Source organism: Spea bombifrons, chromosome 7 (genome assembly GCF_027358695.1).
Source record: "Spea bombifrons isolate aSpeBom1 chromosome 7, aSpeBom1.2.pri, whole genome shotgun sequence".
NCBI lineage: Eukaryota > Metazoa > Chordata > Amphibia > Anura > Pelobatidae > Spea > Spea bombifrons.
Window position 1 is genome coordinate 17,994,381 of NC_071093.1, and position 27,828 is coordinate 18,022,208.

Here is a 27,828-nt window from a genome sequence, read left to right on the forward strand (position 1 = left end):
CAGGCACCTCACGCAAAAACAGTCAGGTGACGACCTATGACGTGCCTGGCATGTCCTTTGCAATAAACAAGCTTAGAAACTCTGTTTTAAAAGAGTTTTAAACTTCAATGGTGTCGCTAAAATGCCTCGATAGCGACACCCACCCCAGGACGCGCTGTGACCGCTCCATCTGCCCTTGTCTGAAAGTCTGATCATGATAGTACAAAATGACAAGTTTGGATATTCTACCTGTATTACCATTGCAGACGAGTTATGGGAGTAAGGACCTGTGAATCCAGATGCCTTTTCAGTGGATCTAAAGGAGAAGTATGTTGTATTGAACCCTTGCACACAAAGGCTGAGATACGAGATCACCCCATTAACCAGTATTCACTGCTTGCTATGGCGTCTTTAACTAAGGTAAAGTAAAACCATCATGTTGCATTATCAGTATGAACACTGTACTTATGTGCAAGTATTCTGATGTATTAAATGTGCATTAACGAGAGAATATTTAAAGAGTTCTTACATTTACTTATTTACTAGTATAACAGTATAAGTTTTCAAAAATTGCGTGCACTTTTGTTTTTGAAGCAGTTTTCGTTTTTTTCCATATTGTTTTTAGAAATCTTATTAGTCAGAACAGAACCCATGACTCCTAATCATACTGGTAAATAATAGAATGGCTCAGTCTTTTTCACCCGGCCAAGGGTGCCATCTGAAAGTCTATGCCACAAAGAATCTACTCAGTGTGGTGTTTGATCAAGCAATGTTATCCAAAATACTACGTGACTGAGAACAATGGCAGCCTCCAGGTCTGCAGATGAAGAGCGTTTATTGGAATAATAACAGACAAAACCCGCTTTTGGAATAAAGCACCATATTTTATACTTTAAGGAATCTTTTCAGAATTTTATATAGTCAGAGTGACCACAGCATCATTGGTTAGTGATTTTTTTCTGGCTGCTCTCATCTCACTGTTGGTAATGTTTTCATGTGCTGTACCAATGAGGCTGGATCTCTGTTTTATTTCTCGCAGAAGTATTAATTAAATAAAATAGGACATAATAGCTAACTTGTCATACTAATAATGTATCCATAAAGCTGGCTTCAGAGTGAGTTATTTTCTAATTGTCATTAAAGTCTATGTTTGCATGTTAAGCTCTGTGTATTGCTAGCCGAGGTTGCAAATTGCACTGCAAGTTAGGATATCTAATAAACATTGAGCCTGTTATCCCACAGATTCTGGTGATTGGTTTGAAGCCATCCCTAAAGGTTTTGATGACCTTTCCCTATGGACGTGTAAGTTCGTTTTACACATGCACAGTTACACATATACATACATCCTGCTGCCCCCCTTACCTTTCACCGCTCCTGCAGCTTCCTCTCTGGCTGTTTGCGCACACTGTGCGGAAAGCCTCTGTTTCACTGCGGGGTCACATCACATGACCCCGATACATTCCTGTCTCCCTGTGCCGGTTCAAAATAGTTTAGGAAGGGCCCTTCTGATCTGGAGTAGTATGGTCCTGGTCGGAAGCGCCCTTTCTAAACTATTTTGTAATAGTATGAAAAGACAGGAACAAGAAGTTACAGGGTCGCACCGGGCCCCCTAGAGGCACTGGCACCCAGTCGTTGCTGCATCCCCTGTAGTTACGCCAGTGATTATAACCTATTTTGTCTATGGAAGAAAGAACAAAATTAATATTTACTACCCACACCAAGACACAGCTGCGTTTGTATATTTTTAATGAATTTCAAAATTCTTAATAATAATGAGCTTCGCTTTTTCAGTGAACTGCATGTGAGTCTTTACAAATACCAATTGCTGGCCAAAAATGCTCTGTAAAGCTCAGAGGTAGGCATCAATTTAAACATGTGATGCGGCAGCAGGATGGCAGCTCTCACATGCAGCTCAATAAAAAATTAGAGGAAATTTTATATTCATTTTTAGCCGGGAACAATATATGAACAATTGATGATATGTTAATATTACAAGGAGCAAAATTGCCTAAAAAATATGGACAGGTGGCTGGTATGTTTTGTTTCATGAAGCTTCCATATTTCCTGCATGAATATTATTAGCCTGTGAATGTTGATTATAACTGCAGCATTGCCATCCTATCTGTCATGCTTCATTATCTAGCTTAGCATTATGTAGCAGTCCAGCAGTGAAAAGACTATTTGCTGCATTATGAATTTCCACACACTTAATAATTGGACTTGAACTCTTCAATATATCTTCCGTTTTAAGCAATTATCAACAAGTTCACCTCTGTGACCTTGTCTCAGTTTTAACATACATATGCAAACGAGTGAAGCACTTGAAGGGAGCTCTGTTCTCAATGATTTGAGACTTTTAATGAACTAAAACTTCCAAATGATATTGCAGACAATTTATATAGTGGCATGGACAGCATGATTAAAGGAATACTTTTGGAAAATCAGTGTATTATCAAATGTCAACTAGCCAGCTAACATCTCTCCACCATTGCTCCAATCCTAATTAGAAAATATACAGTGTGTGTGTGTATATATGTATATATATATATATATATATATGTATATATATATATATATATATGTATATATATATATATATATATGTATATATATATATATATATATGTATATATATATATATATATATACCGTATATATGTATATGTATATATATATATATATATATATATATATATATATATATTTATATATATATATATATATATATACAACCCATCCAGACACCCCCCAGGACTCCCAAGACATGCTCACATAGAAAATACTACCCATCACACCACCCTGCCTTCTAACACCATGTAGTACTGAACAAATGCCCATATTATAATGTCCCCAGAATAAACTGAACATAATTGCCATATTTTAATATTTAATATTTAATATTTAGTATTTATACTAACCTCAGTACACAGGCAGATACACTGCAGCAGCTCAAGCTAGGTAGCGTTCACTGCCTTGCAGCATGTGAAGAACCAGGTGGCTATACATATATTCCCTATGGACCTGCTATGATATCCACCTGTGCTGATGATGTGGTGCGCCATCATCATGCATGGCCACTCTTTTCTAGCCGTAATAAAGCTAATCATATCTTACTTTTCAATTAAGATTTCTCTTTGACTGGAAATCAAAGTTTTACAGGAACCTACCAAAACTCTTGAGCAAGTACAAACATACTGTAACATAATATTTTTTTAACCCGATAAAAGCACAACGTTGGGTAATAAAATCCTTCGGGTGTTGTTTATAAAACTGGTTCTGTGGAGAGTCTAGTGGATTGGTCTGGTCAGGAGTGAGACTGCATTGGTTGCTACAGTAAGACTACTTTTCATGATCTCACCAGGACCACTTTTTATATATAACCACTATTGATTCACTACTAAAAGATGACAGAGACTCACGCCCATTTCCCCCTGTTGGGGGCTTCAGATTGTTTAGTCCCACATCACAGCCATAAACCTCATTTACCATTGACCATTCTTATATTTTGTGTATACAGACTGATCCATCCAGCGTTCCTCTTTTGGCCTGGAACTTTGTGGCTCTGCAGGGTGCACTCAACCCAATGCTGGCTTTTTGCAGAGGGGATATGGTCCATTTTCTCCTGGTAAGACATGGAAAAAATATATCAAATTGACATATACATACAATACAGTTGTATTTGAATTACAGTATCTCACAAAAGTGAGTACACTCCTCACATTTTTGTAAATATTATATTTTATTATATCTTTTTGTGTGACAACACTGAAGAAATGACACTCTGCTACAACGTAAAGTAGTGAGTGTACAGCCTGTATATAAATGTGCTGTCCCCCTCAAAGTAACTCAACACACAGCCATTAATGTATACCCCTAAGTGGAAATGTCCAAATTGGGCCCAAGGTGTCATTATTTTGTGTGGCCACCATTATTTTAAGCACCGCTTTAACCCTCTTGGGCATGGAGTTTACCAGAGCTTCACAGGTTGCCACTGGAGTCCTCTTCCACTCCTCCATGACGACATCACAGAGCTGGTGGACCTTGCGCTCCCCCACCTTCCGTTTGAGAATGCCCCACAGATGCTCAATAGGGTTTAGGTCTGGATTCATGCTTAGCCAGTCCATCACTTTTACTCTCAGCTTCTTTAGCAAGGCAGTGGTCATCTTGGAGGTGTGTTTGGGGTCTTTATCATGTTGGAATACTGCCCTGCAGCCAAGTCTCCAAAGGGAGGGGATCATGCTCTGCTTCAGTATGTCACAGTACATGTTGGCATTCATGGTTCCCTCAATGAACTGTAGCTCCCCAGTGCTGGCAGCAATCATCCAGGCCAAGACCATGACACTCCCACCACCATGCTTGACTGTAGGCAAGACACACTTGTCTTTGTATTCCTCACCTGGTTGCCGCCACACACGCTTGACACTATCTGAACCAAATAAGTTTATCTTGGTCTCATCGGACCACAGGACATGGTTCCGGTAATCCATGTCCATAGTCTGCTTGTCTTCAGCAAACTGTTTGCGGGCTTTCTTGTGCATCATCTTTAGAAGATGCTTCCTTCTGGGACGACAGCCATGCAGACCAATTTGATGCAGTGTGCGGCGTATGGTCTGAGCACTGACAGGCTGACCCCCACCCATTCAACCTCTGCAGCAATGCTGGCAGCACTTATATGTCTATTTCCCAAAGACAACCTCTGGATATGACGCTGAACCGCTGTATGGTCTTGCCCACCGTGCTGCAGCTCAGTTTCAGGGTCTTGGCAATCTTCTTATAGCTTAGGCCATCTTTATGTAGAGCAACGATTTATTTTTCAGATCCTCAGAGAGTTCTTTGCCGTGAGCCGCCTTGTTGAACTTCCAGTGACCAGTATGAGAGAGTGTGAGAGCGATAACACCAAACACACCTGCTCCCCATTCACACCTGAGGCCTTGTAACACTAATGAGTCACATGACACCAGGGATGGAAAATGGCTAATTGGGCCCAATTTGGACATTTCCACTTAGGGTGTACTCACTTTTGTTGCCAAGGCTTTAGACATTAAAGGCTGCGTGTTGAGTTATTTTGTGGGGACAGCAAATTTGCACCGTTATACAGGCTGTACACTCACTACTTTACATTGTAGCAGAGTGTCCTTTCTTCACTTTTGTGAGATACCGTATATGGTTTTACATATGAGGAGATAACAATCATCCTTAGCAGGTCTAAAAGTTAGGTAAATACAACCTCAGATGAACTACAATACAGTTGTATTTGGATGATTAGATAAACAGCCATCTACATGTGTGAAGATCTTTTGGTGCCACCACAAATGCATTTCATAGGAACATCAGTAGTTACATGATGATCTGGTAATGGTTCTAGACTTTGTTTTGCAGTAAACTGCATCCTTTATTTTCTAGGTAAAACGGGATGAATCTGGAGCAATTCATATCAGTAAACAGAGACAGCTACACTTACATTATGACCTTATCAACTTTACGGTGAGTTGTGATTTGTCAGTATTATATGGATGTTCTCTGATGTCCCTTAAAAATAAGACCATGGTTCCATCTTATGTTTTCCTTGGGGCAGTGGATTAATGCTCGCACTGTGGTACTGCTGGACAGCGCTGAGAAGCTTCATGTGATTGACCGTCTGTCCCAGGAGGAACTAGAGACCATAGAGATATCTGACGTTCAACTTGTGTACAACAGCAGTCACTTCAAGTCACTGGCCACTGGGGGGAATGTAAGCCAGGCCCTGGTGAGAACTCCTCTTGTGTATTGTCTGTTCATTGAGCACAGCTAATCATAACACATAGATGTGTTACTGAAACACTGGATTTTAATTTGTACTGTGGAAAAGTTTTTCCCCTTGAGCAGAAAATACAGTGCTGTATGCAGTAATATAGGTTAGCATCCACAAGAAAACATCCTTGGAGACTGCCACTGTTGTCAGTCATGTGATACATTCTCTGCTCAAATACCACACTGTGGCGATTCTTTATGCCAATGAATTACCGTATTTTCTCGAATATAAGACACTTTTTTTTTTCAAAGCAAATACCCCTTCTCTTATATTCAAGGTCATCTTATAATCGGACCTTAAATAGTGGTCTGACTATAGACTAAGATCCAGATCCCCCGCAGAGCTGCTGGGCACCTGGAACCTCCCCTGCTGCCGGCACTTCCTCTGGAGCGTCTATGACGGAGTGCTGGCGTAACATGACCTTCTGGTGCTCCATCATAAAAGCTCCAACGAAAGTGCCGGGCAGAAGCGGAGGTTCACCAGCTGCCAGAAAAGGGGATTCCCTGCAGCGCTGCAGGGGACCTGGTTCCTCGTCTCTGGCAGCCAGTGGACAACCTGCACTGTGCCCAGGACTTCCGCTGGGGCTTCTATGACGGCAGATGTCCACCGGCTGCCCCCACTAGACACCAGGGAGTGTGGAGCACAGGGGACAAGTCTTGGAATGCATTGGTTAGTCTGGGGGGGCAGAGTGGCATATCTGGGGGGCAGAGTGGCATATAGGGGGGTATAAGGCTAATCTGAGAGGCAGAGTGGCTATAGGGAGTATAAAGCTAATATAGGAGGTAGGGTGGCATATCAGGGAGGCAAAGTGGTATATAAGGGGGTAAAGGCATATCTGGGGGCAGAGTGGAATATAGAGGGGTATAAGGCATATCTGGGGGCAGAGTGGCAAGCCTGGGGCAGATGTGCATAACTGTGGGCAGATGTGCATAACTGGAGGGCAGGTTAGCACATAAAAGAAAACAAAAACAAATTCATTTTTCTCATTCATAGTTTTTATTAAATATGAAAAAATAGTTTACATGTGAATTAATATTTACTAGTACAGACATATACACATACACTGCCCTTACACACTGCCTTTATAAACACCTGCCCATAAACATACACATACAATGCTACCTTTACACACACAGATGCAAATACAGATACACACACATATACCTACACTGCTCTTACACACACCTGCCCATAGACACACATATACACATACACTGCCCTTACACACCCCTACCTTTACACACACATATGCACATACAAGTACACACACACCAGCTTACAAACACACATATACCTACACTGCTCTTACACACACACACACACCTGACAATACACACTGCCTTTACACACACCTACCCATACACGCTGCCTTTACATACACCTGCCCATTAACACTGCCTTTACACACACCTGCCCATTAACACGCATATACACATGCACATGCATACACACACTATCTTACAAACACACAAATACACTTATTCTAAACAAGGTCTGAAATGTGGAATGGAACTGTGTGGAGTCTGGCTACATGTGTATCATTGTCCTGCAAAGCCCTTCCTACGTCCCTGAATCAGGGTTGTCTTATAATCGAGCAAATACGGTACAGCTTATGCAATGAAATTGTTTTCTACATGGAATTTCTTTGAAATTCTGTTGTTTACCACAAGGCAGTATGATAACAAGTAATAATGTTTGTGTAGCAGTTTAGGTCAAGGCAACACAGCTAATACTCATACAAATGACTAATATACAGCCATCTGAAAACATATTATGCAAACACTTGTTTATTGTTACATTATATTATGCAAACACAGTATAGCACAATAAAAAACCCAATACTAGTGATAAAAATGGTGGCAGTTTCTTTTTAAAGACTACTTCCTTAAAAAAAAAAAAAAAGCCCTCTTTGAGAAAGATAAAAATCTCTGTGGTTTAATAACGCATTAAGGTTGGTGAACCAGATGCATATGGGCCGAGCCCTGACATCTGTGTGTTTGCATCCTGCAGGCTCTAGTAGGAGAGAAAGCTTGTTACCAGTCAATCAGCATATATGGTGGACAAATCTTCTACCTTGGAACTAAGGTACGGAACCTATACTATAATAACACAAAAAAAAAGTTGTACCATAGCAAAATTGTAAAAAGTAACTTATATTAACATGTATATGTGTAGAAGGCTCTTACATTAATAAATGTTTCTTGGTTGCTTAAGGGGTTAATCAACTTTGCTACCTTGCACACCTGGTTTGTATTTTTAGAACTTCCTTACCCTCTTATACTTTTACTCTATATCTTGTTTTCCATCTCATGCCCACACTGTCTCTATTGTCTTTCCACAGTCAGTCCATGCCATGATGCTGAGGAACTGGCGAGAGGTAAGATGCAAAATAGAGGTGATTTGAGAATGGGGATAGTTATTGAGATATCTTATGCTGTGTCAGAGGTAGAGTAGGTATTCTGTATGTCACACATATTTATGCACCTGTGTACAAAGTAGTTCTGCTGTCATTTTATCTTTCTTAAATATATATGGATATTTATGCCCTTAGTACTATATACTATTATATTCCCAAAGTTGCTGTGAATGTTTGATGAAATAAATGCTTACGTATGGAAATACAATTGACTTTCCAAAAAATGATTATTGCTTTTCTGAAATATTCTTTTAGTTATAATAGCAGATCAAAATCATTGTGTGCAGGCAGACTTATTAAAAGCAAAAACACACAAAAACTGATGAATATCTTACCGTACCACATGGTCTATTAACACATCGATCGCAGCAATAAATTCTGTGTTGTCGCCTACAGTTCTTCATAATCTCTCAGCGTACACTGCATCAATCATTGGTAGGGTTATTTTACCACATAATCAATCAGTTATGATGTTTATCATTGTAACAAGTATTTCTGGATTACAACATAGTTTGCCACATAATCGTACAAAATTATGCAAATCTCAAGAGAGTTGGGGTAACAATTAAAAAAGGATTCATCACCATTTTAATACAAAGTAGAGCTTTTCAATACTCTTATTTATGCCTGAAATGCGCTACTAAAGAGAACAAATAATCATCACAATTTGACAACTGCATTCATATTGGTCAATTAGATATTTTTGTTTATAAAAAAGAAAATACAGCACTGTTATTACTTGTATATATAAAAAGAAAAGAAAAAAATGTGTATATATATATACATATATTAAGTGGAAAAATGTGTATTAAGTAAGTGTGCTAGTGAGTGGGAAAAAAAGGGAAGACCCCCCCTATTATTAAAAACAAATCTAGTGAAATCCAATGATATTTACCGATCTTATCGCTATTGGTGGAGATAATATGAAGAAATAATTTATATTCAATATGTCGATGTTTGCAAACAGAGCAGCTAGTCCTGGAGAGGTGTGGAATTCCTCTTGGTAAGGGAAAACCTATGGTGACAGAGAATTAACTAAAAGAAGACAGCGCTCAAGCAGTATGTAGATATGTAGTATGTAGATATTTTTGTTTAATTATGGCACCTCTTGTCTTTTGTTCCAGAGAGTGGATCATTTACTGAAGCAAGACTGTTATACCGAAGCATTGGCTCTAGCATGGTCTTTCCATGAAGGAAAAGCAAAAGCTGTTGTCGGTGAGGGGGTTGTCAGAGACCTGATTTGGCATGTTTACTTCAATACGATAAATATCACACATAAAACGGCACTCAAAAATAGTTAAATCTGTTTTCTTGTTCTACATTATCTGTTGGAGGAGCCATAAGCTAACCAAAGTCTATTATTTTTAAGGTGGATACACTATTAACAGCACAAATAGGTACTCCTAATAACTAATGTATTCCAGGATAAGCTTCCACCTCCAGCCTTATCATACCTGAGTATGAGGTGGAGGTCTGTGCAACCTCCAGCACAGACGCCTCCACTAACACTTGCTCCTCTACAGTCTGTGGCCTGCTGCCGGGCCCCAGTAAGCTGCCATATTGCAGCATTCATGTGATGCACAGGGTGTGAGGAGGCTTTAGCCGAGAGGCCTGTTTCCTAACAGCTGTACACATTACCATACCCAGGCTGTGATGGCTTTTAAAGGAGTTTCTAACCAATTCACTGGTAATAATAGTATCAGAAAATGAATGCGTAACTTACATCCAGATCCACATGTTTAGTTGTTGGTAGACTGGCAAGCACTGCATTTTAATAAGTCATTCCGAGTTTCTGTTATTTTTTCGTCTTTAGGTCTTTCTGGGGACTTAAAGAAAAGGAAGAGCGTGGTGGCTGATAAGGTGCGATAAAGAGCTCTGATAGTGAAACAGAATGAGTAGAATATAGGAAGCAGATCATCAATCGTTGCTTCAAAGTTGACAGTCAATTATTTTTTACAGAGTCATACTGTCATACATAACTGGACAATATACTAAAACGTATTTTTTTTATACACCCAAAAAGTTATTAAAAAACGTTTTTATTGGTTTTGTTCAGATTTCATTTAGCTATAAAAACCATACTTAAAAAAAGTCACATTACCACACTCTGTGGTGTCCTAAAACATTGTAAACTTTTTCCGTTTCTAGTCATATATTTCTACTTAGATTACCTGTCTCTTGTGCTTAGTACATTTTATGCACCTTACCTTCTTTAGGTGTTAGAGTAATACAAAGAAAAAAATAGCATTTTAATACAATAATAATACATCCATAAAACAACTTTTAGGCATTCACTTTTTAAAAAGGTCCTAGTTTTCAAACAAATGGCAAGACTGAAATTAATTAAAAAAAATATTCAAAATCTAGCAAGTAGTCGTATAATGTATAAATCTGTTCTTTTACTTGGTTAATTTTATAAGAAATGAGCAGGTCTTAATGCTATAAAAAATGACTTTAATAAAACAAGTGTTTGTTAAGTAAACCACCAGCTCAAATGAAAATGATGTGAAAGATTTGAATTCTAGTGCTAAGCCTCACACATTTATCTTTTTATGGAACTAAAGCTGGCACATGTATTTCAGAAGAAGGGCTGCGTTGACCTTGCATGATACATAGCTGAATCTTGTATATTTTTATTGATTTATCTGCAGGTTACACAATTGCAAATTCCTGGTTTAGTGAATAATTCATGTAGAAATGTAGCATGTGTGCAAGTATGTCTTGCAGGTAATTTTTCTAATTAGAGTGACAGATCGTTGAATATACTAATGTACACCTTTTATGTAAACAACATTTTTTATACCTTTCTAAACGACAGATCTTGCATTTCACTTGATTAAAATAATTGTCTCTGTGCCAGAGGGAAATTAAGTGTATTGCAGATACGGGGTTAAAAAGAAAACTCTGGTGTGGAAGTTTAAAGCTTACTGATTTTATGTGCACTTGCAGATGGTTGAAATCTTACTCCAGTACACAGACAAAGCATTGAGAAAGTGCCCCGAGCAAGGGAAAATTCAGGTGATGGAGCAACATTTTCAGGTAAGGGAGCTATTTATGGTCTATATGATGCACAGGCAACGATGGGATGATTATTATGGCACATTAGGTTAATATCTTAATTTTGCATGGTTCCTTAGCACTTAATAGGGAGGCTGCATCATGACAGGGTTCATGACCATACAATCTTTTATTTTTTCAGGACACTGTGCCAGTCATGGTTGATTATTGCCTTTTGCTACAGCGGACGTAAGTGAATTACAGCGACTACTTTATTTTGAATAATATCCTGAACTGTTTATGGGCCCCTGTCTTCTGTAATCATGAAGGCCAAACTTAATCCATTTTAGCTGTTCTAGAACTCGTGCTACCTTATCAGGTGTTTAACTTTAGGCTACTCGGTCTATCTCCCCAACGTTTTCTTAAATTGCATTTGTTTATTCTAGTATTGCTTCGTCTGCAAGATGGTCACTCCTGACTTTCTAAGTCCTAAATATATTTTGGAAGCTTCTAATCTATCACCCCCTGACCATTGTCCTAGTAATTACAATAGTAACATAGTAATTTAGGATGAAAAAACACACGTTCAACTTCAAGCGATTACCAATTGTGCTTCGAAAAGAGGGAAGCAATCCTTGATTCCAAAATACCTGATTTCTCATTGGATTAGCAAGCTATAACTAAGCATGCCCTTATAATCAGACCAATTATATCCCTGTATATTTTTATTTTATATATTAAAAGCATCTATTGAATTTGATATCACCACCTTTATTGTTCTTACCGTATATAACCCTCTTCACTGTTTTAAGTGAAAAGTCTGAATGGATGATCTCTTGTACTTAACAGGCCATCCGAGACTATTGACATTGTCTCCATATATATTTGTATAGTGCTATCATATGCCTCAAGACACCTTTTTTCTAATTAACCATGAGGCAAACTGGTCTTGTGTGAAGTGCAACTTCTAGAATCCATGTGACCTGCAAAATGTATTTGTAAAACACTGCCGTTTAGAAGTCTTACATGTAGATGAAACAAACAAACAATGCACCGCTAGTTGACATCCTGATCCTAGCTGCTATTGACAATGTTTTGTGATGTTTTTATGCACCTATTACCCAGTCACACATTGACAAAGATGTTGGCAATCCTGCCTGACTAGCTAAAGAATAAAAAATATATAGTTGATGGATTACTCAGTCATATTATATGCATCATTTTTCAAATGTACAGGCTGCAGATATCGTTCCCCCTTTCCAGGGATATCCACTGCTGTGTTTTTTTGTGACCCTTACTTGTCTATATCGTGAGAAATAGATGCTGTAAGACTAACATTTCTCATTTTTTCAAGTACACCAGGTTCTGTCTAAAAAAAAACTTTCTTACTTTGGTCCACCGTGCCACTGCAATCTGGCCCTTTCATGCTAGATGCTTCCGTCCATATAACCCTCTGGCATGGAAAGGATCACCCTGATGGAATCACCCAGAAATAATAATGATACAGCACTAATCTTTTGTCCCCAGGAGGGTAGAAGGCTTCATTCTAAACGCAAATAGATGCGGGGACATGACAGAAATACCGTATTTGCTCGATTATAAGACAAGTTTTTTTTCAGAGCAAATGCTCTGAAAAATACCCCTCGTCTTCTAATCGGGGTCATCTTCTAATCAGACCTCAAATAGAGGTCTGATTATGAGACTAAGATCCAGATCCCCCGCACCGCTGCAGGGGACCTGGATCCTCCTGTCTCCCCCCCATTTAACACCCCCCCACACTTACCGGTGCTTCCTGCTGTATTACCGGGGCAGCAGGAACTCTGATCTCTGACAGCCAGGGAAGGTATGCGCGACGGACACAGACAAACCCCCGCTGTCAACTCCACCTCCTTCCGGCTGCAGCGGAAGGAGACGTCAACCCGCTGCCCCGGCAATACAGCAGGAAATTGGAAGCACCGGTAAGTGTGTGTGTGTGTGTGTGTGTTAAATGGGGGCATAGGGCATTTCTGGAATGCCTTATACCCCTATATGCCACTCTGGCACTTAGGGGGTTAAAAGGCATATTATGGGTCAGAGTGGCATATAGGGAGGTATAAGGCATGTCAGGAGGCAGAGTGGCGTTAAGGGGGCATTTAATAGAGCACTCTGCCTCCTGAAATGCCTTATACCTCCCTATATGCCACTCTGCCCCATAATATGCCTTTATCCCCCTAAATGCCAGAGTGGCATATAGGGGTATAAGGCATTTCTGGAGCCAGAGTGCTCTATACAATGCCTTTTAACTCCCTTAATGCCCCTCTGCCTCCTGGAATGCCTTATACCTCCCTATATGCCACTCTGCCCCATAATATGCATTTTAACTCCCTAAATGCCAGAATGGGATATAGGGGTATAAGGCATTTCTGGAGGCAGAGTGGCACATAGGGGGTCAAAAGGCATACCATGTGGCATATAGAGGGTTAAAAGGCATATCATGGGCCACAGTGCCATATTGGTGTGGCAAGCCTGGGGGCAGATGTGTGTAACTGGGGGACAGGTTGGAAAATACAAGGAAATAAAAACAAAAAAAATATTTTTCTCAATCATAGCTTTTATTAAAAAATATAGTTTACATGAATTAACATTTAGTGGTTAAACTTTTTTCCTTTAGGATCTTATATTCAGGCTTTTTCTTTTTTTCCTAAGTTAATATTCAGATTTTGGGGGGTCGTCTTATAATCAGGGTCGTCTTATAATCGAGCAAATACGGTAATTGCACCAAATGTAATGTCACTGCTGTCAGTCTGCCCTGTCGTAACAATGTTTTGTCATTAAAACGGAAGATTCTGTCGTTGGAGCAGTGAATTGAAAATGACAGATCTGTATCCATGGCTCTAGAATACTAACATACAGCAGATGCCTTTTGAGTTTTGGATGTTCATGGAAGACACTCACTTGCAGCTGTTTGTCTTGTTTTAACATTTACTTATGTCTTATCAGGCATAAACAGTTAAAACAATCTATCAAAGCAAATCAATACTATAAATAAGATAACAGGATTTTTTTTTACTTTTGAGAAAAAATGGACAGTGTCAAGTGTTCCTTTCTCTGCCTTCCTCTTTTAGGAATTAGCAATTATACGATGGCCTTGATTGTGCGTTTTTTAACCTAATAATGTAATGCTGCAATCTTTTTTAATTTATGATCGGTTGGAAAAAAAACAAAGATGAAAAAAGATAGGTAATTAGTTATTTTGTTAAGGGGATTTAAATGTCAGCCTTCTACCGTATATTCTTTAGGTTCAACTGCTTTTTTGTTTCCCTGATAATGGTTCTCAGGTGTTCTTGGTACACTATATATTTAATTGGTATGATACCAGTGTTTGACTTAACACTAAAATAATCCTGCCCAAAAAAATAAGTATGACAGTATTTCATAATTGTTCACTGATATTATCCCAAGAACGCCAGCAAGATAATCTTCTCCTGCTCCTATATTATCCTGTGGAGTTCGTGTACGTAAGTGTGTCTCTATCTTTTGTATGCTTAATCTGTTAAAATCACATTGAAATACTTAAAAACTCAACTTTACTATAAATTAGATTCCTTGCTATTGTCATTAATATAGAATTTATGAGAGGGCTCCAAAGAGGCGCTAACCCCCGAATAATTGGCATCCTAGCAAACTAGATGATTTTAATATGTTGTCCTTTTTTGGTACCTAAGGGATATCCTCTTCAGCCAGATGTATGATAAACTAAGTGAGAACTGTGTGGCCAAGGGTGTGTTCTTGGAGTGTTTAGAACCATACCTACTTCGGGATCAGCTTCCTGGGCTTACACCACATGTGATGAAGGATTTGCTGCTACATTTCCAGGACCGTGGCTTGATGGATAGTATGGAAGCCTGTATAGTTCATATGGACATCACCAGTCTTGACATACAACAAGTGAGTCGTTAACATCAGTTCATATTCTCTGTGTAATACTGTTAAAGTATGTACGTTGAAACCATGAAGAAATGGCCTAATCTTTCACCCTTGTGAAATCTTTTTCTGTGCCACTTTGGAATTTTCGTATTGCTTGAGGAGACTCCCTTCTGCTGTGTCCTCTCTGGAAGATTAATATATACCTTTTTTTTTTTTTTTTTTTTTTTTTAAATATTGCACTCTAACCAAAGCAAATGTTTATACAAAACTGGCCCACATATCTATGTATAAATATCAAATAGCAGATGGAATAAGTATCTTGTGATAACACCTTTTTTATTGGACTAACAGAATTTTGGAATGACAAGCTTTCGGGAACTCTTCTCCCTTTCTCAAGTCTAAAACATTTCTGAGAAAAACGACACATAGAATTCAATGTTGTGTGGCAGGGGAGGGGGGCTTACTACCCAGATCTGATAAGGGAGGGTGAAATGTTGTAAAAGTATGTGTCCCTCCAGAGGGTCATAAATGTTCTGAGTAGGGAATTTTGAGGGGGGTTTAGCACTGCTGAAGATAAATTGACAAAAGAAAAAAAATAGGATGCAAGTGCTCCCGTACAGGAAATAGGAATGCAGTGATGAATATAGGGATGGGAATGTATATCTCTACACATGTCATATATACAGGTAAATATAGATGAACAACATAAAGCAGGTGGGGGGTTATGTACAATCAACATTGAGTCCTCTATTCTTGCTGTTGAATAGTTCAATCATTCTGACTTCAAAAGTGTGTCTTTCTTTGGTATTACTGAAGTCCCCTTTCAGTACTTTGATTTTTAGGTCCTTGATAGAATGGTCATTTTGGGTGAAATGGTGTCCCACTGGGGTGCAGTAGGAATTTTCCTTGTGGTGTTTAATGGAATGTCTGTGCATGTTCATTCTGCCATTTAATTGCTGTCTGGTTTCTCAAATGTAGCATCCTAGGTCACATTTAGTGCATTGTATCATATACACTACAGTGCTAGATGTGCAGGTGTATGATCCTTTAATACTGTAGGTCTTCCTGTAGTGGGTGGCTATGTTGTCTGTGCATATGTGTTGGCACAGTTTGCAGCGGGGCCTTTTGCAGCGTGTGGTCCCTTTTTCTTTATTCATTCTGTCAGTGGGTAGTTTCCGGTTAATTATTTTTTGTTGCAGGTTTGGGGTTTGTCTGAAGGCCAAAATGGGGGTTTCAGGGAAGATGTTTTTTAGTGTCTCATCTTCTGCTAGCATTGGCTGTAGGTCTTTGATGACTTTCCGGATTTCTTCAAGCGCTGGGTTATAGGTGACTACAAGTGGTACACGTGTAGAGATAATTTTTTCTCTATATTGTAGCAGGTGTGTGCGTGGAACTTTGAGAGCAGAGTTGATTTGTTGATAGTTTTTGATTGGTAGCCTTTCATTTTCATAGATTTGGAGAGGTCGTTTAGATGCAGGTTGGGGTTAGAGCATATTCGATGATACCTGGTTGCTTGGCTGTAGATGATGCCCTGCTCAGTATGGGAGGGGTGAAAGCTGGATTTGTGGAGATAGCTGCATCTGTCTGTGGGTTTTCTGTAAAGAGAGGTGTGGGTTGTACCATTGGTACATCTTACTGTAGTGTCCAGAAAGTTTACGGATTTTGTGAAGTACTCCATTTTTAGTTTAATTGACGGATGTAATGAGATAAAAGAGTCATGGAATTGTTTCAGTTTTTCCTCACTTTCGGTCCAAATGATGAAGATGTCATCAATATATCTGTAATATTTGTATGGTTTGGTGTCCTGTGTTTCAAGGAATCTCTTTTCTAGGTCAGCCATGAAAAGGTTGCCAGATTGGGGTGCCATCTTCGCCCCCCCCCTCAAAATTCCCTACTCAGAACATTTATGACCCTCTGGAGGGACACATACTTTTACAACATCTTATCAGATCTGGGTAGTAAGCCCCCCCTCCCCTGCCACACAACATTGAATTCTATGTGTCGTTTTTCTCAGAAATGTTTTAGACTTGAGAAAGGGAGAAGAGCTCCCGAAAGCTTGTCATTCCAAAATTCTGTTAGTCCGATAAAAAAGGTATTACCACAAGATACTTATTCCATCTGTTATTTGATATTGACACCACTGGACTAATACGGCTACAACCTCTACTCGATGTATACATATGTATGTATATGACATCTTCTCTGATGTAGATCCTTTGCCCCTAGATCGTTCAAATGTGTTGGGAGCACCGACTCTATGATGCTATGATTTATGTCTACAACAGCGGCACTAATGATTTTATCAGCCCCATGGAGGTAAGAAATTCAGGCTGGGGAATTTTGGAGAACTGATATAACGTGATGTCAGTTTTTTTCTAACAATAATCTGTACTGTTTACTTTGCTGTCAGATGCCTGGATGCATCGAGCAGAAATGAGTGTTTTTCAAACAGGACATTTTGTGTGAGAGAGACAGACAAGATGTCTGGAAACAAATGGTGATTTTTTTTTTAAAGCAATGGCTTTAGTTAACTTAACTGGTATGTCAGGTACTTAACTGACATAGACCAAAACGAAAACATTTGGGCACTCTACTGTGCTTATGGGCACTGTTCCCTCTAAACTGTGCGCTTGTGCGCGCGCACATAGCTTTTTTAGAGAGCGCACACGTCCAAAAATTGTGCGCACAACAGTTTTTCCCAAAAAAAGAAAAAAATTATAGAGGGAGGGCCCTCTTCTCAAGCATACAACCTAGACTTTTAAGTAACAAGAAGTTTATTAATTTAACATTTTAATTTGAAGAAATGTTCCGAAATAGTAAAATGAGAAAAACTGCAGATGTAATTTTATGACCTGGAGATACTGTCACCCAAGTCCCAGGGATTTGCAGGTGTTATTATAGGGAAATGGAGGAGGAGGAGAAGAGCAGCTGCAACTATGCAGCTTCTCTATAAGTTAACTCAATTTTTAATATTTTTGTTTGAAGTACTTTCATATGCATGGTTTGTGTAGGACTGGACTGTTCCTTTTAAGAGTTTTTTATCATTATATTTTACATTGATTTAGTTAATATTATTTTAGTGATATGTTCGGGAGGGTAGTTTGTTGAGAATCTGTTAGCTGTAGGTGTTGTTTCGGGGGTTAAAACATTATATAGCCCTACTTTTAAACAAATATTAATTGTGTTGATAACTAAAATGGATGAGAGGGAAATCACAGTTGACATGCCATAATATGAAAAATGCTTTGGTCCTTAAGTGTAAAAACATGTAAAACAAACTCGATCGTTTCAAAATGTTAACCCCTGGTATTTCACTAGGAGTTTTATCAGCTTAAAAAAAATCACACTTTTATTGAGCTTTGGTTTCTGTGGAGGTTAATACAGTGAGGAAATTTAAGGATACATGGGATGATTGCAATACAAGACCAAGGGCTGATTAAAGTTTGAGTGATTATATCAGGAAAAAATGCACAGACAACAAGGGTAGAATGGTTTTTATCTGCCGTCAAGTTTTGTGTTTTTATTAGGGCCCAAGTCTCAGTACATGAAATTTGAAAATGGATTAAAATCCTAGGCAAGTAAGATGTTTCCAAAATCAGGACAAATACATATATTGATAACTATATAAGTACATTTATAAGTGTATGTGTATATATATATATATATATAGATAGATATAGTGTATATATATATATATATATATATATATATATATATATATATATATATATATATATATATATAGACTAAAACAGCCTCCCAACCTTTCCATCTAAAGGGATTATTGTAAAATGGTAATATTATACGATGCCATATTGCCTCTTTAAGTAAAACCATGATTTTTTTTTTTTCCCTACATGACACTCAATATAGACAAGTGGTAAATAGGACAAAAGGCTTCATGAGGCTTTACGGGGAATGCTAATTAGCAGTATCACTAATTGAAAGTTTTATGTATTTTAATCTTTTCCTTATAGAAACTGTTTACAGCCATATCGACTCCCATAAGCTCTGGGAAATCTCTGACAGGTAAGGTGCACAATGGACTTTCTTTGTTATAGAATTGTATGAATTAGAAAAATGCAATAATTACAACTGCTAATGGTTTCCCACTTTAACATACTAATTGCAAAGTTTAAAACGATTACATGAATAATGGTTTTCAGATGATAGGAAACATTTTGACTTTTGATGATCTCATTGTTCTGCATGATTTTTTCTGCTTTCCTTAGATGAGCAAGTTGTCATGGGAAACAAACTGCTTGTGTATATCAGGTAAGTTTTACATTATGTTTCTGCTTCTGTTCTCTATGTATCCTGCAGTGGCACAAAGTGAACCTCCCCATTCTTTGTTCACTGACTATTGGTATTTGACCAGAATTTCTTATTCCACAATGTGAACATGACGCGGGAACAATGTTCTAACTTTATATCCCTGTATGCTTAACCGTAGTTCCAGTTTGGCTGGACGGGCTTATCCTTTGGGAGACATTCCTGAAGATCTAGTACCATTGGTGAAAAATCAAGTAAGCTGAATTTTAATTAAAGCGTGCATGTGCCACCCGTATACATTTTTGCATTAACCAATATAGTGACATAATTGTCCTTATATATTTGTGATTTTTTTTTTTTCTTACTGTGCTCTTTATAGTAGAGGGCTTTTGACACTTTTTGCTCACCATAAGCACACAGAATGGTTGATTAGATTTCATCTAAGATTCACTTACATTAGCCAGAGAAAGTTCCCAGGAAAGCAGCAGTATGTAGATAGAGGAGACTTCACTACATTTGTTCTGGCAATGTCTTTTTTACAAAAATGAGTGAATTTAAGGATTCTGTGAAAGGAAGTTAGCTCTCTCTTTCTTGAAAATATAATTTTTCAGGAATTTACATGAAAGGTGCTGGTGAAGAACCTTTTGCCCCGTGTTGCTTTAAGGACAATTTGTGGTTTTCAAAAAAAAAACAGGTCACTGCCGAAGAATCAAATAGTGCCATTGTGTACCGGTTTATCTAAGTGTATTTTTATTTTGTTTTATAACAATCTAGCACTTTTTAGGACTATTGTAAGTGGAACTATTTTTGTTGCATAGTAATTACCCGTGTGCACCTGACATGGTCTTGCGTAGGTGCTTATTATGTGGATTCTTAAGACTTTTTACCAATAACGTAATGAGAGCCGGCCTTAAGTGTTCTGGCGCCCTGTGCGGACTACTCCTCTGGTGCCCCCCCATCCCATCCCCTTCTCACTGCCCCCCCTCTGCCCCTTCTCACTGCCCCCCTCCCTCTGCCCCTTCTCACTGCCCCCCCCTGCCCCTTCTCCCTATCCTTACTTACCTCGTTGCCGGAGTCCTGCAGTGGGAGCGGGAGGCGTCTGTCTTCCCGATCTGCCGCGGTGCACGCTTCACAGCTGAGCTGTGAACCGGAATAATTCAGAGTCACGGAGAGGGAGGGGCAGCGAGCGGTCGCTGAAAACTTCACGACGCCCAGCCTGCCCGGGACTTAAATTGAAACATCGTTTTTTTTTTAGTTTGTTTTAACTTTATTTAACATCTTATAAAACAATAAAACTTTATTTAATATGGAGGATGTTAAATAAAGTTAAAAAAACAAAACAAAACAAAAAAACGGTGCTTTAACCCCTTAAGGACCAGGCTGTGTTTTACCTTTTGTACCATTGGGACCGAGGCTGTTTCAACACTTTTGCGGTGTTCGTGTTTAGATGTAATTATATGTTGTTTTTTTCAGGACAAGAAGGGCTTTCTTCAGATACCATTGTTTTAATCATATTATCTAATTTCCCATAAAAATAATAATAAAATATGATGAAAAATGTAAAAAAACCCCACATTTTCTGACTTTTACCCCAAAAATCTTTTACTCATCCAAAAATCTTTTACTCATCCAAAAAAGCTAATGAAAAAACCTACTAAATATATTCTACTATTTGTCCTGAGTTTAGAAATACCCAATGTTTTTATGTTTTTTTGCTTTTTTCTGCACGTTATGGAGCATTAAGTACAAGTAGCGTTTTGCTATTTCAAAACCATTTTTTCCATATCTGGTAATTCTTCCCCCCATGTGCCATTTCGGGTATCTTTGAAGCCGGCCAATGCAATTTACCCCATCAAATCATATATTTTTGAAAACTAGACACCCCAAGGTATTTCAAATGCTACAATTTTAACTCTTTCCATGCACTAATTCCATCAGCCTTTGTCAAACTTTGTGGTAGTAATTTATTTTGTGTTTTTTATCGCTAAAATTGCTCTTCAGGTATGGATTTACAGCTCCTGGTATACATCACTTTCAAACAACACCCCAATATGTGTTCAGCAACATCTCCCAAGTACAGTCATACCCCTCATGCATGGGTTTGTTGGGTTGTTTGGGAGGTAAAACGCCACATTTAGGAAGTGCACATTTTTTAACTTGGAACTTTTACATCTGGTCATTCTGCCCCCATGTCCTAATAGGACCATCTTTGAAGACGGCTAATTCAATTTACCCCATCAAACCATATATTTTTGAAAACTAGACACCCCAACTAGTATTTTAACCCTTTCCATGCATGAGATTCTACCACCAGCCTTTGCCACACTTTGTGTTGGTATTTTTTTTTACACAAATTGTACTTTGGGTATACATTTATAGCTCCAGGTATACGTCACTATCAAACAACACCCTAATATGTGTTCAACAACATCTCTCGAGTACAGTGATACCACCCATGCATGGGTTTGACTGCTGTTTGGGGTTAAAAAGCCACATTTGAGAAGTGCGCTTTTTTTCCCTATTTTGGTCAGTCTGTGCCTATGCCCTATCTTTGAGCCTGGCCACTACAATTTACCTCATAAAACCATTCATTTTTTTAAATTAGACACCCCTTGGGTATTTGAAATGCTTTTATTTAAATTTTTCCATGTCAGGATTTTTGGGAAGATACAGCGCTAATTTTAGCACTTGCTCATAATAATAAACTTTATTTTTTTTTTATTTATTTTACTCTTTTTGGACTTTTTTTTACATTTTGCTGGAACTGGATAGTTCCTCTAAAGCATAATAATTTTTAAATGTTACCATGTTTTTTTTTAAGCTTTTTATTTTTTTCCTTTTTTTAATATATATATATATATTTTTAATATTTTACTAATCACATAGTGATTAGAAAGCTGGGGTCCATTGACTTGTATGGTTGAGTGCAGTACCTGTATTCAACCTGCAAGTGGAGCCAGAGTTCTTTAGAGGGTCTGGAGACCGTCTAGCCAACTTTTAAAACTTTATTATTCTTTTTCCCGGGCCGCCGCCATCTTGCGGATGGCGAAGACAGCGTGCAGCTGCGGCTGTGACCGCTCTCCGGAGCGGTCACAGCCCACCCAGAGGTAAGTGTTTGGTGTCGCTGGATGCCTCCTGATCGAGGCATTCCAGCGACACAATTGACGTTTAGGAGGTGATCGTTGATCGCCTCCTAAACGCTTTTAAAACGGGCGTCCGCCGCCATACAAGGTATGGCGGCTGTTGACGCCCCGGGGAGGGGCCAGACATGGCCCATCATGCCGATCTCGGTGTTGCTGAACGCCTCAACATCGAGGCATTACAGCAACACCGTTTAAGCTTAGAAAGTGATCGTTGATCACTTTCTAAGCTTGTTTAAGTCTCATGACGTGTCAGGCACGTCATAGGTCGTTAAGTGACCGTTTTGCATGACGTGCCTGACCCGGCAATGGACGTTAAGGGGTTAATTTAAGTCCCGGGGCAGGCGCCCCTGTTACCATGGCGCCCTGTGCGGCCGCACAGGTCGCACACCCCTAAGGCCGGCCCTGAACGTAATGATTTCCTTGCAAGATAGACTGATATTTTAATTGTTTTTAACCACCACCTTTTTTTTTGCAAAACTCACAGTAGTATTTAGACTGTTTTTACTCCATTACATTATGTAAAGGGGTTTTAAGTATTCAGAGCCATTGTAACATTTAACCCAAGATTGCTATCATCTTAGTGCTGGTTTGTTAAACCTGTGATTGGGTATTATTTGAACAAAAGCCTCTTTTGGGTTTATTCTGTAAAGTTAGAGTTGTGGTTGACTTTTTAATATACCGTATATTTTAAAGACCAACCCTAGTGAGTTTGTGCTGGAGGAACAATATAACAGGTCCTGTATAATGCATTATTAATTCAAACTCCCATTAAACTGAATTATTGCTAAAGAAACCTTGCCAGTCCTAGACCTTCACAGTGAAGTGAGTGAACTTTCTTGGCTAAGCCTTATTTCTATAAGACTCACTTGTGTTTTATAATGTTTCTGTAATCCTGAGATTGAATGTTACAGTATTATGTTAATTTTAGATCATTGTGTTCTTTGTTGCCATTTGACGTATGCACTAATGCCATTAATGTTGTGTGAGATATATTCTGAATGTTTCTGTGCCCCTAAGGAAAAAAATAACCTAATTTTATATGTCCTTAAAGTGAACTAATTCAAACTTAAAGGGAAGTCAATTTTAAAGAATGTATTAGCAAAACTTGTCAGACATATAACAAGGAACAACTTTTTGTAGTGTAATTTCTTGAATATATATTTACTGTTTATCTTGGATTCTTTTCTTTTAGGTCTTTGATTTTCTCATTCGATTGCACTCTCCAGAGGCCCCTCAAGATGAGGAGGTGTACCCCTATATCCGTACCCTGCTGCACTTTGACACACGAGAGTTCCTCAATGTTTTGGCCTTGGTAATAGACAAAAAAGTTAATTAATTAATTTCACACTGAATCATTAAAAAGTGATTAAATTATTATACCTGTTGTGAAAAATTGCTGTTTCCCCTTACACATGCACAGCGTCCACGGTTTCAAGTACTGAGAATGCATATTGCTCTTACTTCTGTCTCTAGGGGTATTGGGGGGGGGCGGAGGTTTTAGTTTAGTTTGGTTGTGGCTGGTATACAGAAGTTGATTGTTTCCGTCCTGTCAGTTAGGCCATAACTGACAGGTAAGAGGTTAAATTCTTCTGAAAAATTAAGTTAGCTTTCTATACTTTATTTAAATGATTCCTATTAATGTTATCCCCCATCACAGTGTACTGTCTGCATTTCATGTTCCCAATGTAACAAAATGATTTTCAGTCTGTAAAACCAAAATTTTTTTTCAAGACTTTCCCTTTTCTCTAAGGAAAAAAAACAAGGAGAATTTTTTTCCCAGAAATGTAAATCTCTAGTCCTTGTTTGATAATCCATGCTGCTTAAGATGGTTTCTGCCACCTCTGTTCGTCCTCAGCAACACCTTTGTCTACTTTTTCCATGTTGTTTACTATAACAGGCCTAGCTATAGAAAGTGTATTCTGAAATTGGGGAGGACACCCGAATATATTAGACCTTTTAGTGCAAATATGAATTTATGGCCAGGAAAAAAAAATATATATTATGGTCTGTATATTATGGTATTTTATCTTAACATTATAAGAGGCTTTTGCTTCTTGCAAGTTTGATTCATTTTTGTGTGTTGTAAAAGAGTTACATTTGTATCTCAAATTATGTTTGAGAGTCATTGACTCAAACCCCAACCCCCCACCTCCCCTCATGAGTTTCTTTCATCTGCCGGGGAAATGTTTGCTTATTATCAACATCATGACTCGGCTTTAGTTCAAAGAGAAGATTTTTAATCCATGCTTCTTTCACCCCTCTGAAGTCTCTTTTTCTGAAGGTAGTCCTCAGGAGACTCAAGCAAAATTAAATGAGGTTTATTCAACATGATCCAAGCCCATAATCTGTGAACAGAACAGGGAAAGATAATTAAATTGTCGGAAGGCATTTTTTTTTTTAAAGAGCACTCTATAGCCTGGAAAAAAATGGACATAGAGTGTTATGCTAAATATGTTATGTTGCCCAAATGTAACTATTTCCGAAGAAATGGTTTTGACAACAAGATCACATTATCAATATATCTAGTTAGCTGGTACATTGTTTTAATAAATAGTTTCGTAAACACAATTTTAGCTCAGTTCTCATGCTATTTGGTTTCAGAATATTGTCGTTTACCTTCTTGTCCTGCCTTCTTAACCTTCCTGGACCCCTTAGGCATATCCCAGATCAATTGTAAACTAATTTGTCAGATATCACCTGGTCTTTTATCGGTAATGAAAAGTTCCAAGCCGCTAAGAATATTGATAATTTGGGTGCGTTTTATCTTAGGTTCCAGCATAGCACATATGTAAGCAGTAGCAGTTGTTTTGTGACAGCACACGTGATTCCAAGATTAGGCTTACAGTACAGAAAGCTTTGTAATAAAGTTAGCCAATATGTCCAAAAAAGGCTATTTACCCCATTCATATAAATTTTGTAAAAGTTGGTTTGAACGAACAATAAAATACATGTCAAATGCATACGTTTTCTACATACTATATGAAATCCATATGATTCTCTGTACTGTCATTTTTCAGACATTTGAAGACTTTACAAATGATAAGCAAGCTGTGGAACATCAGCAACGTATTGTGGACATCTTACTAAAGGTAAGCAAAAACAGTTACTGGAAAAATATAGTTTGCCAGCCTCTGCTTAAAGCTGAGTGCTAGAGAGGCTTTTCAAAACTAGTAACAAATATTATATCTTGCTCATGTGATATTTAGGTCATGGTGGAGAACTCTGATTTCACTCCCTCACAAGTGGGCTGCCTGTTTACCTTCCTGGCTCGGCAGCTAGCTAAACCGGACAATACGCTTTTTGTCAACAGAGTGCTTTTTGACCAGGTGACTTTCACATTTGTCTTGGTTTGTATGTTATATGATACACATCTCTGTAAAAGTCCACTGTCTCCTATATAATTTACATTACATAAGGTAATGAAATATTTTGTATAGTAAGAATCATGTACTTTTTATGCTGCGTTTTATGTTACTGCTGCAAAAAAGCCATGAAATTCAGTAGTTAAATTAGGTAACTGACATTATGGTCAGAAAGGCCAAGACTGAAATATTAGTTATTAGTTACAATGCCATCAATGCTAGGAAGGTTTAGGTATTAATAAAACACCAGCTCCCTCAATGAATGTTTGTCCTGACTAATAGATCTCAATGCTAGAACTATGTGTTAGAAGCAGGAAATATGGGCAACCGTAAAGATCTGAGCAACTTTGACAAGCGCCAAATTGTGATGGCTAGACGACTGGGTAAGAGCATCTCCAAAAATGCAGCTCTACAGTGTTCCCAGTCTACAGTGGTCAGTACCTATTAAAAGTGTGTCCAAGGAAGGAAAAGTGGTGAGCCAGCGACAGGGTTATGGGGGGCCAAAGCACATTGATGCACTGGGGAGTTAGGCTGGCCCGTGTGGTTAAATCCAACATACAAGCTACTGTAACTAAAATTGCTGAAAAATGTAACGCCGGTTCTGATGGAAAGGTTTCGGAACACACAGTGCATCGCAGTTTGTTGGGTATGGGGCCACGTAGCCTCAGACCAGTCAGGGTGCCCATGCTGACCCATGTCCCCTGCCGGAAGCACCTACAACAAGCACATGCGCATAAGAACTGGACCACGGAGCAGTGGAAGAAGGTTGCCTCGTCTGATATGTGTGTGCGCTGCTTACCAGGAGAACACATTGCAACAGGATGCACTATGGGAAGAAGGCAAGCCAGCGGGGACAGTGTGATTCTTTAGGCAATGTTCTGCTGGGAAACCTTGGGTCCTGCCATTTATGAACTGCCTACCTAAGCATCGTTGCAGACCATGTACACCCTTTCATGGACACGGTATTCGCTGATGGCATTGGCCCCTTTCAGTAGTATAATGGTGGCCTCGAGTCAGGGATGTTTTGGTCGCAAAAGGGGGACCTACACAAGATTAGACAGGCGATCATAATTTTATGGCTGATCTGTGTATACCTCAATACAAAGTACTGAATTTGTGGGTTAATCAAAATATTACGTAACATTTAATTACATTTAACCCCTTAATGGCAAATAAAATGCATTGTTTTCAATGGGTTTAGGGACCACCCATTGTCATTAAGGGGTTACGCATATGACGTGTACTAAACAATACCTCTGCAGAATCCCTTGCAAGGAGCGCCAAATGAAAATTTAAATATGACAGCTAGAGTGTACTTTTAATTAATGTAGAACTAGTCCCTTAACCACAGTTACTGACAACACAATCGATGTTCTCTGCCTAGTGTGCTAAGCTTGTGCCCTACCCGAACCTTTCTTCAGTTACCTATGCAACTTGAAATGTATATAGTGCTTATGAATTCCTAAATCTATACTGACTTCAACTTCCCTCAATAGTTATTTTCTGTTTTTGAGACAGAAATAAAAAGCGTCAAGTTCTGTATTGTGGATACAGCTGATAAGCAGAGTTTAACCTATTGAGGAACAGAATAGTGCCTTAACAACAACAATAATACTGATATTATGATCCAATAAGGTAGTTAGTTCAGTTTACCAGCCTTTAAGGAGACGTGGTATGCTTCCCTAATTTGTGGTGGCAACAATGGAATATGCAGCACACATTGTACTGAACACTGGGATGTCATGCCACCTCATGGCTCCCTGCAACAGAAACCTGCCGGCTGTGTCAGAGTCAGGACACAATGTTTAAAGAGACATGATCTAAATTCCAAAGGTGATCAAATCTCTGTTAACAGGTTCTGGAGTTCCTGTGTAGCCCAGATGATGATTCGCGACATTCAGAGAGACAGCAAGTACGGAAAAATGAATTATTTTTTTCTTATTCTTTTGTCTGTGCCATTGT

At 38.7% G+C, this 27,828-nt stretch overlaps 1 protein-coding gene across 2 annotated transcripts in view; it reads left to right on the forward strand.

Annotated features, from left to right (window-relative positions):
• The window catches only part of VPS8 (VPS8 subunit of CORVET complex), a 76,385-nt gene that overhangs the window by 21,451 nt on the left and 27,106 nt on the right, over positions 1–27,828 (forward strand). For both annotated transcript variants that reach the window (XM_053470974.1, XM_053470975.1), the window contains exons 11-30: positions 246–399; positions 1,222–1,281; positions 3,497–3,604; positions 5,383–5,463; positions 5,555–5,725; positions 7,781–7,855; positions 8,112–8,147; positions 9,311–9,401; positions 10,000–10,046; positions 11,136–11,225; positions 11,386–11,432; positions 14,888–15,110; positions 17,316–17,405; positions 19,067–19,118; positions 19,322–19,364; positions 19,543–19,615; positions 23,697–23,816; positions 25,522–25,593; positions 25,711–25,830; positions 27,722–27,778. In XM_053470974.1, the coding sequence (XP_053326949.1) occupies positions 246–399; positions 1,222–1,281; positions 3,497–3,604; positions 5,383–5,463; positions 5,555–5,725; positions 7,781–7,855; positions 8,112–8,147; positions 9,311–9,401; positions 10,000–10,046; positions 11,136–11,225; positions 11,386–11,432; positions 14,888–15,110; positions 17,316–17,405; positions 19,067–19,118; positions 19,322–19,364; positions 19,543–19,615; positions 23,697–23,816; positions 25,522–25,593; positions 25,711–25,830; positions 27,722–27,778 (1,810 nt within the window). The remainder of the gene's footprint in view (positions 1–245; positions 400–1,221; positions 1,282–3,496; positions 3,605–5,382; positions 5,464–5,554; positions 5,726–7,780; positions 7,856–8,111; positions 8,148–9,310; positions 9,402–9,999; positions 10,047–11,135; positions 11,226–11,385; positions 11,433–14,887; positions 15,111–17,315; positions 17,406–19,066; positions 19,119–19,321; positions 19,365–19,542; positions 19,616–23,696; positions 23,817–25,521; positions 25,594–25,710; positions 25,831–27,721; positions 27,779–27,828) is intronic.